General features: G+C 37.0%; 1 protein-coding gene across 1 annotated transcript; it reads right to left on the reverse strand.

Annotated features, from left to right (window-relative positions):
- Positions 1 to 1,781: 1,781 nt before the first annotated feature.
- On the reverse strand, positions 1,782 to 15,877 carry LOC21408511 (phosphoenolpyruvate carboxylase 4). The gene is made up of 20 exons (XM_010098409.2): positions 15,643 to 15,877; positions 15,016 to 15,179; positions 14,259 to 14,373; positions 13,954 to 14,031; positions 13,810 to 13,878; positions 13,599 to 13,677; positions 13,423 to 13,499; positions 13,170 to 13,265; positions 12,873 to 13,011; positions 12,056 to 12,178; positions 11,678 to 11,751; positions 11,333 to 11,611; positions 5,333 to 5,458; positions 5,146 to 5,247; positions 4,874 to 5,020; positions 4,357 to 4,455; positions 4,162 to 4,250; positions 3,674 to 3,800; positions 3,384 to 3,590; positions 1,782 to 2,852 (listed from the first exon to the last, which is right to left on the reverse strand). The coding sequence occupies exons 1-20, from the start codon at positions 15,796 to 15,798 to the stop codon at positions 2,028 to 2,030; spliced, it is 3,171 nt and encodes a 1,056-aa protein (XP_010096711.2). The 5' UTR covers positions 15,799 to 15,877; the 3' UTR covers positions 1,782 to 2,027.
- Between the last annotated feature and the right edge of the window lie 2,890 nt (positions 15,878 to 18,767).

An 18,767-nucleotide genomic window follows, 5' to 3' on the forward strand; every position in this document is an offset into this window, starting at 1 on the left:
TAAAGTAAAAAGAAAAAAGAAAAAAGAAAAGAGAAAAGAGAGAGAGAGAGAGAGAGAGAGCCCCAAAAAAAGAAAAACCAATTATTTAGCCCAAGGATGTGTAATGGAAGTCAGAATCCAAGAAGGAAGTGACTAATTCTACTAAGAAAACACATTGAAGAGTCTAGTACTACAATGATGAAGAAGAGTCACATATAATCAAGGCACTTGAGCGAGAGAGTTGTAATTTATGGAATTGGTTGTATACCATTATTATACCAACTCAGAAATTTTACTTTGTTTTTCAGAAAGCTTCAATTACAGCTTTTGTTTTTTAAAATTTTTTTTTTCTCTCTCTCTCTCTCTCTTTCTGAGGACATGCTGATTGAACCTCACTTCCCCAAATGCAGGCATGGTGTCTTCTTTTAGGAGAACATTGGGCATCTCTAGCTCAAAAGAGGAATTGTGCAAAGGGTGGATAAAAATGCACAAGAAAAATCTAGAGAGATTTTGGGAAATCAGATTCCATTTTAAGTGGGGAGTACGAAAATATCCATCTGCACAATAATAAGATTGGAATATGAGCTGAGGATGGAGATGCAGTTTGGACATAGCAGCAAAGAGATTTTTTTTCCGAGAGTAGCTTTTTTCTTTCTTTCCATTATTTTTTTAGCATTGTCCGGGGTTTAGTCTGTCGTACATGATTGGTATGTACGTACACTTTTTGTAGAAATACCCTTTGATGTGGTAGAGAGATGCGCAATGGTAATATGTTCTGTAACAAGTCTCTAGTACTTTTGCTCAAACATAAATGGGAACAATGATTTCCTCCCCTGCTTAACAGTAGCTTGGAATGGAAAGGAATATGCCTCGTACTTTCATCAACTAATCTCTAGGCAGTTAAAGTCACATAAGCTGAGCCATATTCGAGAAGTTGATGAGAGTTAAAATTCACCCTCACAATTAATTGATCCTTGAATGCTAGGTGGAAAAGTCATGATAGATCGTCCTTCATTACTATGCTGTCACCGGTGGTCTAGTCTCTATTACTGTGCTGCGGGCAGGTTAGACTCCAAGCCTTCTTTTGTAGAGTTCTTTTGGCATCTGTTCTAGTCATCATGAAACAAATAGAGTAAAACTAACTCATATTGTCACTAGAGTAAAACTAACTCATTTAGTTACATCAGGGTGAACCCAAAACAAAAGGCATTTTTTTTCCTACCACGTCTTCACAATCCATTGATTGTGTTTGTATCATTGCCGATATAAGGTCAATAAGAACGATAAGCATGCATTACTCCATCTATTACTAGTGGCTATATTCCAATTTATATATATAAAGATGCGGCCATATCCCATAGATGAAATGACGTGTAGATGAAATTTGATAATACGAACATTATAAAACATTATGGATGAGAAAATAATGACCGTATTTAGAATTGATTCTGTTTTTATTTTTTACATTTTTCAAGAAAGAAAAAATGAAAACATTTCTAAAACGGTATTTAACGCTATAAAGACAAAAAACGAAAATGAAAACGAATTTTTAGTTTGGTGTAAAATGAGAGAAATAAAAAAATAATTTTTAATCATTTTTCATTTTTTATTTTCGTTTTCTCCTCTCGAGAGCAGAGAGAGACATTAATAGGTTTTTTTATACTGAAAACAATCTCTTGATAAAAAACTACCAAATGCATTTTCAAAAATGATTTCTGTCTGAAATTGAAAACGTTTTCATTTTCATTTTCATACAAAAAATAATCATTTTAGAACGAGTTCCAAACGCACCAGATAAGATAGCTATCCTGCATAATCCAGTTCTATGGGAAATTAACTGCTGCATAACAGCAATTCCACAAAATGTTTTCAAGAGAGTTCACTAAAATGGCAAAATTTAAAAGTTAATATTGTCCACAATTCCTTCAACTCAACCTACACAACAAAGAAAAAATACTAATGAAGGCAGCCTTCAGATAATACCACCCTATATAGGGGAAGAGCATCCTCGTTCCAGAATTTATGCGCAAGAGCATAAGAGATTTCACTCAGCCTGTATTCCTCATCCCGGCGGCAATCCCATTAATGGTGATCAGAAGTGCGTCTCTGAGTTTATGATTATCATTATCACTTCTCAACCTCTTCAGTATCTCAACCTGCAACATGTTAATAGGGTTAAGATATGGAAGCCTGCTCTCAATCAGCCTCCTCAAGCTCCGATTATTTTCGGACAGTTTCTCATGCCCACAAACCGCCAACACATACTTCTCTGTGACCATGAGCTCCTTCCTTAGATCAGAACCGAGCTCGCGCCGGCTTTCTGACACGAGCACTTCATCATAGTGCTTGGCTATAGGAATGTCAGCCTTCCCTAAAACCATCTCTATAAGATCCATGGTACATTGAAAGAAAGGCCATTCTTTGTATATTGCTTTTAAATCCTCAGTGTGTCCCTTCTCACAAACACCTTTTAATCCGGCACCAACTCCAAGCCAAGCAGGAAGAACAAATCTTGTTTGGGTCCATGCAAACACCCATGGTATGGCACGAAGATGACCAATTTCTATCGAGTTCTTTCTTCGTGCAGGGCGACTTCCGATGTTAAGGAACCCAAGCTCAGCCTGTGGTGTAGCCTCATGGAAGTACCCAAGAAATTCTGGGTTCTCATAAACTATGCTTCGATAATTTTGGCAACTGATTTTTGAGATCTCCTCCATGAGATTACGCCATTTCTCTTCTCGTGGTGGCAATGGAGGACGCAGGGCTGCAAGCAGCACAGCTGTTGTGTATATTTCTAGCTGCCTAACAGCTGTTTGTGGCAGCCCAAATTTGGCCTGTACCATCTCTCCTTGTTCAGTTGAACGCAGGGTACCCTGCCCATTGTACATTACAAGTTACAGGTAACGAAGCAGGTTCTTATCTCCTTCGAAATTGAAAATTTACTAAAGTTTAATGCACAAAAGGTGGAACATGCAATATGCACTAAACAATCCACGCTAGACAAATAAAGGTGTAGTAAGATATAATTCAAAGAAATCACAACTTCAAAAGACAAAATTGTGAACCCCGTTTGTTTCGCTCATTTGAATTGAGAACTTAAGTTAAAAAGTGAATTCACGTTAGAGAAAACACTGTAGCAGAAAAAGTTGAATTTGAATTTTTCTGATTGAAAACAGTATAGTAAAAACTTTGAGTTGTGATTTGAATGGTGAAAAGAACGAAGCAACAGGAGAGGGGGAAAGAAAGCTACAGGATAAGGAGAAACAGGAGAATTGAAGTACAGGACTTCACCAGAAACACTAATTAGAATAAGGCGAGTGGATAAAAAAGCTACAGCATACTTGAATATTTGGATGTAAAATCGTAACCAACTTTTCATAATAAAAGGTAAGCAGAAAAGTTACCATTACAGAACCAGGTGGTTGGGACTGAATAGCAAGATATGTAGGGCCACCTCCACGACCAATACTACCCCCACGTCCGTGAAACAAGGTAACTTTAATGCCATACTCATTGCACGCAGTCACGACATCCTCTTGGGCTTTGTAGAGTTCCCATGCAGCAGTAAAGCGCCCAGCATCTTTACCAGAATCAGAGTATCCCACCATTACCTGTCACAATGTAGTACGCTTCACATGGCTGATGGGGAGACCATAAAATTTGCCACAAAAAAAAATGTTATGCCAAGGATTACCTCCTGATGGCCATTATGGTTCTTAATAATGTGCTCTCTGTACCAATCAATTGATAACAACTTCCTGATCACTGAACCAGCTTGTCTCAAGTCCCTCGCAGTTTCAAATAGAGGAACCACTCGCAGCCTATAAAGATGCATCTCTAGTTATAGAACATTCATTGTAACTGTAAGTGTGACTCTTCAAGCTGTGTCAGAACATGCAAAAGATATTCTAAATCTTGTACCAACTAGTTATTAAATAAAAAGGTAAGTCAACTTTATCTTCTTGCAAAACATAACTTGTACCAGAAAATCTTATTACTAAAGTGAGGGAGAGTACGTATCCTTTCATCCCTCCCCTCAGTATTCGATGTCATCCTTTTAAGTTAGTCCATTATGATGACTATTATGATTCTTATTTGATGCTTAATTGGCCGCTGAAAGGATATGTAGACATAATTCAACAAATTTTTGGAGCGCTACCAGTATAGGGGTTAGAGGCTTACGTTCCACCAGGACATGGTCTTCCAAGCTCGCCACTAACAGCTAGTCGTGCATCTTTCTGTAAGAGCTCAACTGCAAGGACATCACTAGCCTGAAAGTACCAATCAAGATCTTGTTAATTTAATTATACAGAAGCTCTTTATTTTTATAGCTTCAATATGAGACTAAGAGTTAATATTAGCAACACTTCATTATACATTTGATGCCATAGAAATCACATAGGCTCCAAGCGAATCGCTCCCTAGCTCAGCAGCAACACGGAAGGTGTCCAGAACTTCTTTTACATCGGAAGGAACCTGGAGGAAAAAGCAAAAACAATTAACAGTAGTGGAAAGAAAAACTGTTTTGCTTTAAATGGTTCGTGTTACTCACATTTCAGGACATATTTCAAATTCGTAAAATAAAGTTAAAGATAGAAGCCCCTGCAGGGTCAATAGCAGATTACTCAGAGTCTCCTGAGAGCATTAGATGATACAAAAAAGTAAATTGATGTACTGCGGGTTCCGTGTGGTTCTGTTAACTTTATCTTAAGGAAACTAATATCAAGTATCGACTTGCATTGGAAAAGAATAGCAGTTTGAACCAGGATTTGACCAAAAGCACAAATTCTCTCTCAAAATAAAAGGGTTTAGTAATTGATATTTTCATCTCACACAGTTTAAAAGATTGGAGCATCATAACCATAGTCCACGTGTCACTATCTAGACACCTTACCTCTATTCTTAGCGGAACAAGTGGCCTTTTCCCTTTCAACTCTCTTGTCAAAAAATCCAGTTTTTTCTCTTCATCCCACTCGCTGTATGTACCCATGTCCAAATAAAGGGTAATTGCATCTAGTGTGTCAGCATGTCTACCTGATTCCTGCCACAAGTACAACGACAGTAGTTTATTATTTTTATTTTTTAATAGGAAACAAAACACGGACGCATTAATTCACTACTGCAAAAATAATAAAACAAACTATTCAGCAGACGAGTAAAACAAACCTGACGCAAGTCCAGCTTCATTAATACCATTCCGAAGGTAGCAACTCTTCGTATCAGGTCAGCAAGCCGACCATCAGCTAGCACCCCAGATCCACATGATTGCTGTCATTATTATGATAACAAATATTACAACCGTTTCTTCCCATGAAAGAGAGAGAGAGAGAGAGAGAGATGGTAGAGAGATTACCAGAGACTCGTAGCATAGCAGTAGGGGTTCCAATAGCTGATCATATGTTTCATAATGATCCCAAGGATCAAAGTCACAAGGAAGATCCTCAAGAAGAAGTTCCAGCCCCCTCCGTGTCTTCATAAGCTGAACACAGAGGCATAAAAGATGCATTTATCATCTAATTGTGGGAAAAGAGGTCAAAATATGATATTGTATTTTGTAGGACGAACCATATAAATTTGGACAAGTTGGATTTGGAGATTGTGATACAGGAAAATCATGTCTAGTTCCTCGCTTGTTTAGCTAACCAAAAATAAAATACATACATGCATTATCATTGACTTGAAGAATATAGGTGTTACAAAATCCTGTTGAGAAAGTATACATGGTTGTTGTTTTCATTACCTTCAAACAAGAAATTCCTTATTAAACAACTCTCGTGTAATTTGAGTTTGCCGTTGTTTCAAAAGCAACTTCCAGGGGAAAAAAGAAATAGAAAAGACAAGAAAAAAGCCTTCACAATAATATCTAATACAAGCTTCACCATACTGCAAAGTACAAGATCATTGCGACGTTTTTTTTTTTTTTCCCCGTTTGAAAACCCAGAAGTTCTCCAAACCCGCATAATGACCTCAAGTTCGGAAATGGGTCCCTTGACAAACCCAACAAAGTAAATGAACGCCATACTATTTGGAAGCAAAGTCTAGGACTGAACACGTAACTAACCCTTTAGGTGTTTTTGTGGAAAAAACTGTATATAGCTGGAATACAGGCTGGAAAGCCGTGTACAGCTAGGTGATTTTAGGCAATCAGTTTGATGGATTATTTCCTTAAAATTAGACATAGTTTCCTAATTTGTTAGTTTCCTAATTTGATAGGATACAGACTTAATGGTAGGGTTACTAGAGTGAATGTATATATGTATGCAGTGTATACCGTGATGAATATCAATGAAAATAAGAAGTTTTCATTTCAGCTTCTCTTTGTCAATTCACCACATGGTATCAGAGCCTTAGGCTCGAATTTCTGGGATTGAAATCTGTGCTTGGCCTTCATTGCTGGAGTTTTTCTTTTCTGATCAGCACCCTTTTTTTCTTGGTCTTTATTGCCGGTTCTTGCTTTGTTTGTTCATCAGTCTCTGTCCAGCAATTCCTACCGTGTCTGTGAGTCCATCATCTTGCTGTCCGTCCTATCCATTCTCTTGCTGCCATCTATTCTATCGCTGGAGTCCAACATGTCAGAAACAGGGAAGACTAAGGCTGTCCAGACAGAGGAGATAATCAGGCCTCAGCAACCTGGAGAATTGCAGAACATCCAGGCAGCGTATAGACTAGATGGATCAAATTACCTTAAGTGGTCACAACTCATCCGTACGGTGTTGAAGGGAAGAGGAAAGATTAGCCATCTTTTGGGAACGGGTCCTAAACCAGATGATCCGAAGTTTGAAGCGTGGGATGAAGAAGACTCTATGATCATGGCGTGGTTGTGAAGTTCCATGATTCCTGAAATCAGTGACACCTGCATGTTTTTGGCTACTGCCAAGGACATATGGGATGCTATTCAACAGACTTACTCCAAAGCTAGGGACGCAGCCCAAGTATACGAAGTTAAGGTGAAAACTATAGCGGCAAAACAAGGTAATAAGACTGTCACTGAATATGCAAACCAATTGAAAACCTTATGGATGGAGTTGGATCATTATCGAGTTATTAAAACTAAATGCCCCGAGGATGCAGCTATCTTAAAAGAATTTATTGAACAAGACAGGGTCTATGATTTTCTGGTTGGACTCAACCCAGAATTTGATCTAGTAAGAATACAGATTCTTGGGAAGCCAGAGGTTCCAGGTTTTAATGAAGTAGTGGCTCTAATTAGAAGTGAAGAGAGCAGAAGGGGGCTGATGCTTGAACCAGAAACCAATAATAGTTCGGCTATGGTGGCTGCTGGTAATAACAAACATGTCACAAACATGGAGAGAGGTATAGCACCAGAAGGAGAAAAAAACAGCCAGCCAAAGTTCCAAAATCGTGATAGTCTTTGGTGCACTTATTGCAAGAAGTCTCGTCATACCCGTGATACATGTTGGAAGCTTCATGGAAAGCCACCAAGCCGTGAATGGGGACAGAAAGGGAATCAGCCACAAAGCAAAGGACAAGCCCATATTGCTGTGACTCCTCAAGCAGAATCAACATCAAAGGAATTGAGCAGTCTCAACCAAGAGGAGATTGAGAAATTTAGAGCACTCATCAGCAATCTTGGTAAGACTGAAGAAACTCCCGGTACTTGTTCCTTGGCATATTCAGGTGAGTTTCCTTTCTCCATTAGTTTAAATGTTTCGGACACAACCCTTGCCAACTCCTGGGTCATGGATTTAGGAGCAACCGACCATATGACACACTCACACAATGTGTTTTCAACCTACTCCATGTCCAAGCAATAGGAAAGTAACCACAGCCAATGGATCCTCAATCACTGTAGCCGGTTTAGGGAATGTCAAAATAAGCCCATTTGTGACTTTGAGAAATGTTATTCATGTTCCTAAACTATCCACAAACCTGATCTCTATACAAAAACTCACTCAAGATTTGTGTTGTAATGTGATTTTTCATAATAATTATTGTGTATTTCAGGACAAGGGTTCGGGGAGGACGATTGGACTTGCTAGGGAAAGGAACAGCCTCTACCATCTTGAAACACCAAGTCAGTTGAACATGATCCAGGGTAGTCAACCTTCTTCCTTCATAGCAAAGTGTGTCTTATCTAATAAAGAAAAAAATTTTCTCCATCATTGTCGACTTGGACATCCATCATTATAGTTATTAAAATCATGTTTCCTTCCTTGTTTAAAGGTTAAGATGTTGAAAGATTTCAGTGTGAAGTGTGTGAACTTGCTAAACACAAGCGTGTACCTTTTCAGATTAGTAATAAAAGAAGCTCCTTACCTTTTTATCTTGTTCACAGTGATATTTGGGGTCCATCCACTGTTTCTAATGTTTCTGGGGTAAGATGGTTTGTTTCTTTTATTGATGACTGTACTCGTGTTACATGGATTTTCCTACTTAAACAAAAATCTGATGTTAGTACTGTATTCCCAAATTTCCATTCCATGGTCAAAAATCAATTTGGGGTCTCAATCAAAAGATTTAGGTCGGATAATGCTAGAGACTATTTCAATCAAACTCTGACTCCATTCTTTCAGAAAGAGGGAATAATACACGAATCGTCATGTGTCAGCACTCCACAACAAAATGGAGTAGCAGAAAGGAAAAATGGTGATCTTCTTGAAAAAACCCGGGCCTTATTGTTTCAAAAAAATGTGCCTAAGATTTTTTGGGGGGAAGCAGTCCTTACAGCCAGTCATCTGATAAATCGTTTGCCTTCGAGAACTTTAGATTCTAAAAGGCCCATGGACATACTCTCATCATTTTACCCAAACCTGAATACCTCAAATAACCTTGTTCCTAGAATTTTTGGGCGTTTCCTTTGTCCATGTTCATAGTCAAAACAGGGGGAAATTAGATCCAAAGGCTCTAAAGTGTGTCTTTGTAGGATATTCTTCAACTCAGAAAGGGTATAAGTGCTATCATCCTCCGTCAAAGAAATTCTACGTCTCGATGGATGTCACATTCACTGAACAAGAGTCCTATTTCTCTAATCCTTATCCTCAGGGGGAGAGTTCATTGAAAGAGGATAAGGAAGGTTTTTTGCTTGATTTGTCCTCAATTCCCAAGTCAGATAATCCTATACCTGCTACACCCAGTCCATCTTGTTCTAACCATGATCCTGAATCCATACCCACTGAGTCCATACCCAGACTTGAACTCGTACCTGTAACACCAAATGAACCACAAGAAAAAACCAATTCTGCCCTGGAAAATGTAAGATTTGGCAAAGGCAATGTGTTCACAAGAAGGAGGAAGGCTGTTCCAGAACCTGTGCAAATCCAAGAATCCAACTCAAACCCTTTGAATGAGGTAACAATTTCTGACCATCCTTTACAAGATAATTTTGAATTAGTAGATAATGATGATCAGAATCTTCCGATTGCCATTAGGAAAGGAACTAGAGAATGTACAAATCGACCTTTATATCCTCTTGCACATTTCTTATCCTTTAACAGTTTCTCACCATCTCATAGAGCCTTCCTTGTAAGCCTAAATGCCATCACCATTCCAACCACCTTGTCCGAGGCTTTAGCTAATAAAAAATGGAAACAAGCTATGAATGTGGAAATGGAGGCGTTGGAGAAGAACAAAACTTGGAAGTTGGTGAAGTTACCAGAAGGAAAGAGACCAGTGGGTTGTAAATGGGTGTATACTGTGAAGTATAGAGCAGATGGGTCGATTGAGAGATACAAGGCGCAGTTAGTAGCAAAGGGGTATACTCAGACCTATGGGATCGATTATCTAGAGACATTTGCCCCTGTGGCAAAGATGAATACAGTACGAGTATTGTTGTCACTGGCGGCGAATTATGGTTGGGAATTGCAGCAGTTTGATGTCAAAAATGCTTTCCTACATGGGGAATTAGAGGAGGAGATTTATATGGAGGTTCCACCAGGATATGGGAAGAATTTGACTACTCACACTGTGTGTAGATTGAAGAAGGCACTATATGGCCTTAAGCAGTCACCACGAGCATGGTTTGGGAGATTTGCAAGAGTTATGCTGACTTTGGGATACAGGCAAAGCCAAGGGGATCATACATTGTTCATTAAGCATTCAACTTCAGGGGGAGTTACAGCTCTTTTAGTGTATGTTGATGACATAATATTGACACGAGATGATTCTAAGGAGAAGCATGTCTTAAGTCAGCATTTGGCTAAGGAATTTGAGATTAAAGCATTAGGAAGGTTGAAGTATTTTCTTGGTATTGAGGTTGCTCACTCGAAGTAGGGAATCTTCATTTCTCAACAGAAGTACGTCACAGATCTTCTCAAGGAAACTGGCAAGACAGCATGCAAACCAGCGATCACACCTATGGACCCAAATTTAAAACTTGGGAAAGCAGAGGAAGATGCCGCAGTAAATAGGGAAATGTATCAACATTTGGTGGGAAGACTCATTTACTTGTCTCACACACGACCAGATATCGCATATGCAATGAGTGTAATTAGCCAGTTTATGCATAGTCCAAAGGAAGTCCATCTACAAGCAACCTATCGAGTCCTACAGTACTTGAAGGGAACGCCGGGAAAAGGTATCTTGTTCAAAAGAAATGGAGGGTTAGTTCTTGAAGCATACACTGATGCCGATTACGCTGGGTCAATTGTTGACAGAAGATCGACATCAAGATAATGCACCTTTCTTGGGGGGAATCTTGTAACTTGGAAAAGTAAAAAACAAAGCGTGGTAGCTCGATCAAGTGCAGAGGCTGAATTCAGAGCCATGGCTCAAGGAGTGTGTGAACTACTTTGGTTGAAGATTATTCTTGAAGATTTGAAGGTCAAGTGGGACGGCCCTATGAGACTTTACTGTGACAACAAATCTGCGATCACCATAGCTCACAACCCAGTACAACATGACCGGACCAAACACATTGAAATCGACAGACACTTTATTAAGGAGAAGTTAGAAAGTGGGCTGATTTGTATGCCTTATGTGTCTACACATGGACAACTTGCTGATGTCCTTACCAAAGGGCTGAATAGCTCAGTTTTTCAGACTATTGTATCCAAGCTGGGAATGGAAAATGCCTATTCACCAGCTTGAGGGGGAGTGTGGAAAAAATTGTATATAGATGGAATACAGGCTGGAAAGCCGTGTACAACTAGGTGATTTTAGGCAATTAGTTTGATGGATTATTTCCTTAGAATTAGAGATAGTTTCCTAATTTGTTAGTTTCCTAATTTGATAGGATACAGACTTAATGGTAGGGTTACTGGAGTGAATGTATATATGTATGCAGTGTATACCGTGATGAATATGAATGAAAATAAGAAGTTTTCATTTCAGCTTCTCTTTGTCAATTCACCACAGTTTTCATTATTGAGATATCACGTAAATGACAAAGCAGTACCTTTTCTTTGACATGGCCAAGAACAATTCTATAAGGAGCAATGCCAGGCCACTGAGGAGGCGTGGGCTCTAAAAGCTTCTGGAAACTGGGCCTTCCTATCTGAGATTCAGCGACTAGTTTCCTTTGAACAAGCACTTGACCAGAATTGAATGAAGCAGCCCTTGATAGCACAGTAGACTGAGAATTAATAGGAGCAGCAGAAGATCCATTGGATAATATCCTTGAGTTGAGATTTGAATCGTGGTACAAGGAACCCGACCTTGAAGAAGGTTGACCACCCTAATAAACGAGACAAAAATAAATATACTAAATTGGCAGTTACTATGGTAAGTACAGTTGTTTTACCTGACGATTCAATGGCCTGTAGTCAGTCCCAGGAACTTCTAGTCTGGGATATTGAGAACCACTGTCATTGCATTCTACATGGAAGAGGTCATTATAAATAAATTATCAAAATCATGAAGATGATTCTTAGAATGCATTGCAAATAACAAGTTGCGCAACTTTGAATTCAACTCAAATAATCATATATATCCAGAGAATCATTTTGTTAGACCATGGGAAGAAGCATTGTGTTCCATACTTACACGGGATCTGCAGCACCTAGAAGACAATAAAAAAAAAATCTTGGAAAATATATTCCAAGAAACAAAATCTTGGAATATACATTAGCATGCATTATTAACAAGATGGCTATGGTTTGTGTGGAGATCACATGTTTACCAGTACAGGATGGTTGATCAGCTCTAGCAGGAAGTTGCGTTGGAAGGGCTGAAGCCTGTAGCTTCAATAGGTTTTTACTCATAGACTGATTCCAATTCTCATGCCGATGGTCAGATGGAGTTTCTACAGAATTTGCAATCAATCAGATGCAATCATGAGTGCACGTAACACTCAAACTATAAATATGCATCTTCGAGAAATCCAAGAGACATGACCAATATGTACTCTAATTTTGTAAGTCATGTAAGAAAAATTCGATTCTATTTGTTATATGTAAGCAGAAGCAAATATAATTCCCATAGAAAAATATGTTCAATCAAATGTAATCACAAGCGTACATAACATTCAAAATATGAATATGCATCTTCAAGAAATCCAAGAGAGATGACCAGTAAGTACATTATTTTTATTAGATGATGTAAGGACAAGCTTTCTATTGTATTTTGGTTATGTTGATGTTTGAATGGATCTCCGAACAAACATAGAGAGATGAGCAGTACATACTTTATTTTTGTAGATGATGCAAGGACAAGCTTTCTATTTTATCATGTTGATGTTTTAAAAGGCTATGTATTTGTCCATTTGAATGCATATTCGGAAAAATAAATGCAAATTTATCAGCACACATCAGAATGGTTCTCATTGTAGTTTGGACAGATAGACAGGCAATAATAAATTTCAGGTTTCCCACACCAAGCTACAAAACCAAGATAAACTGGAAGCTAATAACATAAAAATTTCCTATTAGGACATGAGATAAGAGGAACCCGATTATAATACAATTCTATTAGAGCTTCTGAATAAATTGGAAGAAAACCTTCTAGAATTTCATGTGCCAGTCTTGATAATGTATCACTGCATTGACTCATGGATAGTTCAAATCTGAGGCTATCTACTTCCCGGATGTAGAGATCAATAGCCATCCATCTAGACAACAGAGAGACATCTCTTGTAACCTGAAATAAGCAAAAGAAAGAGACGCAAAAGTCTCATTATGAGTAAACTACAAAATAACAGCCCAAGACTGAGGGAATTTCCTACAGTGTAACAGGATCAGTAGAAACTAGACTGTTGTTGGAAAGGTTAATAAAACCATACAGAATAAAGTTCCTACCTTTGATGTTACATTGGGATTCCCATCTCTGTCTCCTCCCATCCAAGATCCAAACTTTATTGGTGTGCAAGTCAATGGAAGAGGCTTTCCAGTGTGCTGGTAAATTAATAAGACAAAATCCAATAATGTGAAAAACAAAATAAAAGGAATACCAAGGAGAATCTTTAAATGTGTGTATCAATGTATCGCAAACATCAGATTCCTGAAAATGAAGAATCTCCTAGCAAAAGAAGAAGAATTCAAAAAAAGACACCTTCTTTAAAGCATTGCTGACACGCCGCAAATAATGAGGCACTGCCTTCCAAAGAGACTGTTCCACAATGTTCAGACCTGAGAAAATAAATAGAGATTTCAGTTAGTATGAAATCACATACTGAGAGCCAAAGATGGTCTATTCCAATAATTTAAAACAGGGATCAAGGTTTTAACCTGCCCTAGCTTCATCAACTGCTGTAGGTTTGTGTCGCCTAAGTTCATCTGTTTGCCATATTGAAGTTATCTCTCTCACCTAAAAATGAAATAAGGAAACAGAGATGACAGAATATTAAGAATTCCCACATTAACAAAGACACAAACTTCCCATCCAATACCCCATGAAAAGACATTTTTGAAGGAGAAAATGAGCTCGGAGAAAGAGTACCAGGTCTTCAATCAGCATTTCTCGATCTTCATGACTTAGATCAGGCCGGTCATTATAATCTAAAAGATGCTGCAAAAGACGTAGTCTGTTTATGACAAGAGATGCAGTTACAACATATTTAAGACACAACCAATCACAACTTACAGCAATTCTAATGTGTTTGTATTGTAAGGTCCGTCGATTGATTTGTGTGGGATGTGCAGTAAGCACAATCTCAACCTCCTGCAGCAACAAGAACTTGAGACTTAAGAATAGGAAGCCTGAACAACTCATCAGCACCAACCCAAATATATATGATATTCTATGAGTAGCTGAAGAAGCAAAGGAAACATACAAATGCATAACCTCAATTTGATATAATAAGTTCAAGAATCTCTTTCTTTCCTGGTATAATATGCAAAGAACCATATACAAAACTGGAATCTGGAAACATATAATGATCTGCACACCTGTTTGCAAACAGCGTTATAAAGCTCCTCTGGGGGAAGCCCGCCCTGCAAAAGCTTATTGAAGACATCATCACATGATCTTGAAGGAAGTTCTAAATTCCTTTGCTTATGAACCCTGTACAAAGTAAACCAGAAATCCATTGAGGTTTTCTTTTTCAATTTTTATTTTCCTACTAAGAAACGAAGAAGTGTCGTTGAGATTCAAAACCAAAAAAATATGTCAAAAACTGTTTCCACGGAGACAAATCAAGGAAATTCAATGCTCAGTTTCAGACTGTTAGGAACCTAGTCAAAGACAACATCCTGTTTTAGGATCTCAGAAGCGTCATACTTGCTCAATTAGAACTTCGTGAGAAGTATGCTAATTTAAACTATCCAGTAAATTCTACAAGCTAAAATCCTTGTTCTGTAAAAGCAACTGAATTTTTTCATGCTTAGGAGGACATTCTTATACCTAATACTAGGAGAGGGAGGGATAGACCAAGAATCGAAGTAGTTAGGAATGATATTCTAGATCTAAGCCTTTAGGAAAGTCTAATTTCGAACAGAGCTGTGTAGAAAAGTGAAATTCATATAGCGGACTCCAATTAAGATGGGATTAAGGCTTGTTGTTGTTGTTGTATTTCTGAAAACACAACTTTGAGAACCGAAAAACAGAGAGCATGGCCAAACAGTCCACCCTGTTGATTCCCATTAGAGTAATAGAAAGGGGGATAAAAAAATAAGAGCAAATAGCAACATACTATAATATTAGTACCTGTGATGAGTTTCGGCAATGCCCATTAAATTGAGGTAGTGGCTGAACGCGCGAGCTTGGGTCAAAGCCTCTTCTAAGGACATCTTGGATATCTCTGAAGAGAGCTGCTTCTCGATCAGCTCTGCCATGTTTTCTATCCCCGCCATCCTCATGTTACTAGCACTCTGAACACAAAGACCCCATTCATTACTCATTTTCTCACAGCTAAACACGTTTGGCTGCCGCGAAATTCAAGAAATGTGAAGAAAATATCACAGATGGAGTTTTAACCATTTGCTACCTTACAAATCCCCCAACCAAACACAAAAACAAAAACTGTAATAATAAATATAAATTCAAATCTACCATTGCTCAACCTCATGCAAAAAGCTCAATCATGTATTCATTGATCAACCCAAACATCGCAGATCAAAGATCGTCTCCGTTTACATAAATTCACTCCTCTGTTTTCTCATCCAAAACTACGATCCCTAAAAACTCATAGAAATCCATGAAAATACAAACACATGCAAAACGCAGCTACAACGATCGCCATCGGGCATCGGAGTAAGTACTGTAAGCAGGCGAGAGAGAGCAATGGAAGAATGAATTTCTTCAACGAGAGAAAATCAGTGTAAAGAGAAAAACCTGAGCGAGAATTCGAGTGCGCTCGAGCTTCTCGGTGAACTCGGGGCCGACTTCTCGCTGCAAGACCTCCTGGAGGAGGTTGCCGAGGAGCTTGCAGTCGTCATCGAAGCTCTGGAACGAGATTTCCTCGGCGATGTCGTCCGTCGTGTCCGTCATTGTTGCGGGAACAGGGAGAGAGGAGAGAGAAAGTGCGTCTGGGTTTAGAGAGAGAAAGTGAAGGAGGAGAGAGAGAGAGAGAGAGAGGATGGTGGAGGAGGGAGAAAGGAAGATGAAATGGAGATGGTGTCGTTGTGTAGATGTATTTGTGTGTACGGATATTTTTTGGGGGAATTGTGGGGCCTACGTCTTTTTAGTGTATGAAACTGCCAAGGATTGTCTGCCACGTGGTAATAAGGCCGAAAATACAGGACAGTTATTTTGGGTCCATTTGGGACTGGACTGAAAGCCGTGCCTCTCTGTTGAGACTCTGACCAGGTGATTCCCCATTTTTTAATTCTACAGAAAATAACGCAAGAAAATCATTTCATGAAACAAATAACTCTTACTAGGCAATGGGAAAATTATTGGGAATTTTCAAAAGAACAAATTATTTTGAAATACTGCTTTTCATTTTTTTTAAATGTAGAAATAAGACTTTTCAAGAAAAAAAAAGAACTTTTTACATCTCACATTATCTATAATCTATAAGTTAATCTATGTTCAAGTTTTCTTTAAAAAAAATTATATCTATGTTTTTAGAATAAAAAGTCCATGTTAAAAGTAGTAAGCCTGGTTTTTTATTTTGAGAATTTATAGTATAGTATGAAAAAATATTAGCAAGTGATATAATTTCAAGTAAAACTACGTTATTTAGTAACACTTAATAAAGATCCGTTAGTTCATAATTATGTCCTACTAATATTATTTAATACTATTTTAAAATTTTCTTTTCTTTTTTAGGCTACAAATTTCGCTAGAAAATATAAAAAATGAAAAGAAAAGAAAACATAATATGTGGGAAAATTTTATGCAACATTTTTAAGAAAAAATGAAAGATGTTTCATTAATCATTTAATATTTTATACTAAATAATCATACCATGTCCCTTCAATATGCATTCTAACATAATTATATTAAAAATCTCATGTTCATCATGACTATAAACTTTTTCAATACTTTCCATGTCAACATAGGGATCTTCTTTTCTTTAGAACTTTGTATTTAATTTAATTATAAACAAAAGTTGGAATGTGCAATATTCTGAAGTATTATCCCCGCCAGATTCTTCTGACATCAAATCAGATCCGAAAAGCATATTCCTTATGTTACTGTTTACTATTTGGTGAGTGTATTATTCTTAATTAGAGAATCTAATCATGTTCAACAGTGGATTAAAAAAAATCTGTGGACGATGATTTGGTTTAGCACCGTTCACGTCAGGCTGGTCCCCGTGTGTTCAATATTAATTTAATGTCGATATCCAAACAAACTTTAGCAAATAAGATGCGTACACGTGTACAAAATGGTTATTGCATACGTAAACCTACAAGGTTACTACTACTAGTCTAATTGTTTATCATTAACGTAGAAATCTTAGAAAATGCTAAAAAGTAATGCATGGCTAATGTTTAGAACACTCAAAGGGTGAGAAGCATTTTGTGGTCCAAAAAATGTGTCATGTGACGATTGATTGGCCAAAAAGACAAGGACAAAAACTAATGCTCGTGGCTAGTGACTATGTGAACAAAAAAGAAAAAGGAAAAAAAAACAAAGATATCATGTCATGTTTAGTGTTGCTTAAGATATAGGGAATTTTACATTGGATGATTCGGATAAATATGAAAAAATATTCTATCAACATAATACAATTTGAATCATTAGATTTTTATCGAGTTTGATAAAATTTTCATATTTTTTTTATTTTAATATAATTTCTAGATGATATTATATTTTAAAAATTGTGTTCTACCAATAGATTTTCATATTCACTATCATGAAATTCTTCTACATGTCTTAAATTTACCATCGGGTTGTCTTTATAGGCTATGAAAAGTATATAATATTAGTGCTCGTGATCTTACCACTATATGAAGAGATTGAGCATTAATATCTGCCGTACGTAATAAGTCCCTATCAGCCATTTTTTCCTTGGTCATGCATGAGTTGATACATACACGACATGCTCGGAATAACTATGAATTGGAGTGAGTAAGATTTGAAGTGGATAGAATTCGGAGTGAAGAATCAGAATCAGAATAAATTATTTATTTGGTGACAAGATTCGAAATCGAAATCACTACAAAGCGCATTCATGCGTTTACTTACACTCAGAATAACTGGTGTAAAAATATTAATATATCTTTTAAGTAAATTTTGTATTTTCAATTTAAAAAAATAAGCTATGTACTTATTATATTAAAGTTAATCATAATTAAAATATTTATTATAATCATAGGGTGATGAAATAATAAATATAAGTTGCATACTTATTTAAATTATGAAAATAAATTGTTAAAATTTGAATAAAATAAAAAGTAAAATGTGCACAATTTATTAAATATAATAAACATAATAAAGTAATTATAGTAATGTTTACAAAATTAGGCTAATACTTTAATGTTAGGCAAATAAAACAATAACAAGGCTTAATGTTATCGTAAGGTTATTGTAATGTTGTAGAGTTAATAGACCTACGTTTGTAATAATTATTTGTCATATTGTTATTATCCTTTTACAAACTTTAATTCTTTTCCATTGTGTTAATAAAATTGTGTTAACAATTCTATTATTTTCGTAAGTGATACATTTATTGAGACCAACGTGTAATGTTGCAATTCTTGTTCTCTCACAATGTTACCATTTGTACGGTATTAATTCGTTACGAAATAATTTTATTGATTTGTGTACTTCAATTGTTTTCCACATTATTTTAACTAAATCTCGTAATAACCTACTACTCTTCGTAATGAACCCAGTTTTCCATCCTTTCATGTTTAGATTATTGTAATCTCGTAGAGTTGCTAGACTTACGTTTGAAATATTTGTTTGTCGTATTGTTTTATTCATACACGTTATTGTTTCGTTATTATTTAAACAAGTCCATTCGATTTTATTTAACTTAATCCAATAGTTAACCGGGTGAGGCA

Source organism: Morus notabilis, unplaced genomic scaffold (assembly GCF_000414095.1).
Source record: "Morus notabilis unplaced genomic scaffold, ASM41409v2 Scaffold451, whole genome shotgun sequence".
Taxonomy (NCBI): domain Eukaryota; kingdom Viridiplantae; phylum Streptophyta; class Magnoliopsida; order Rosales; family Moraceae; genus Morus; species Morus notabilis.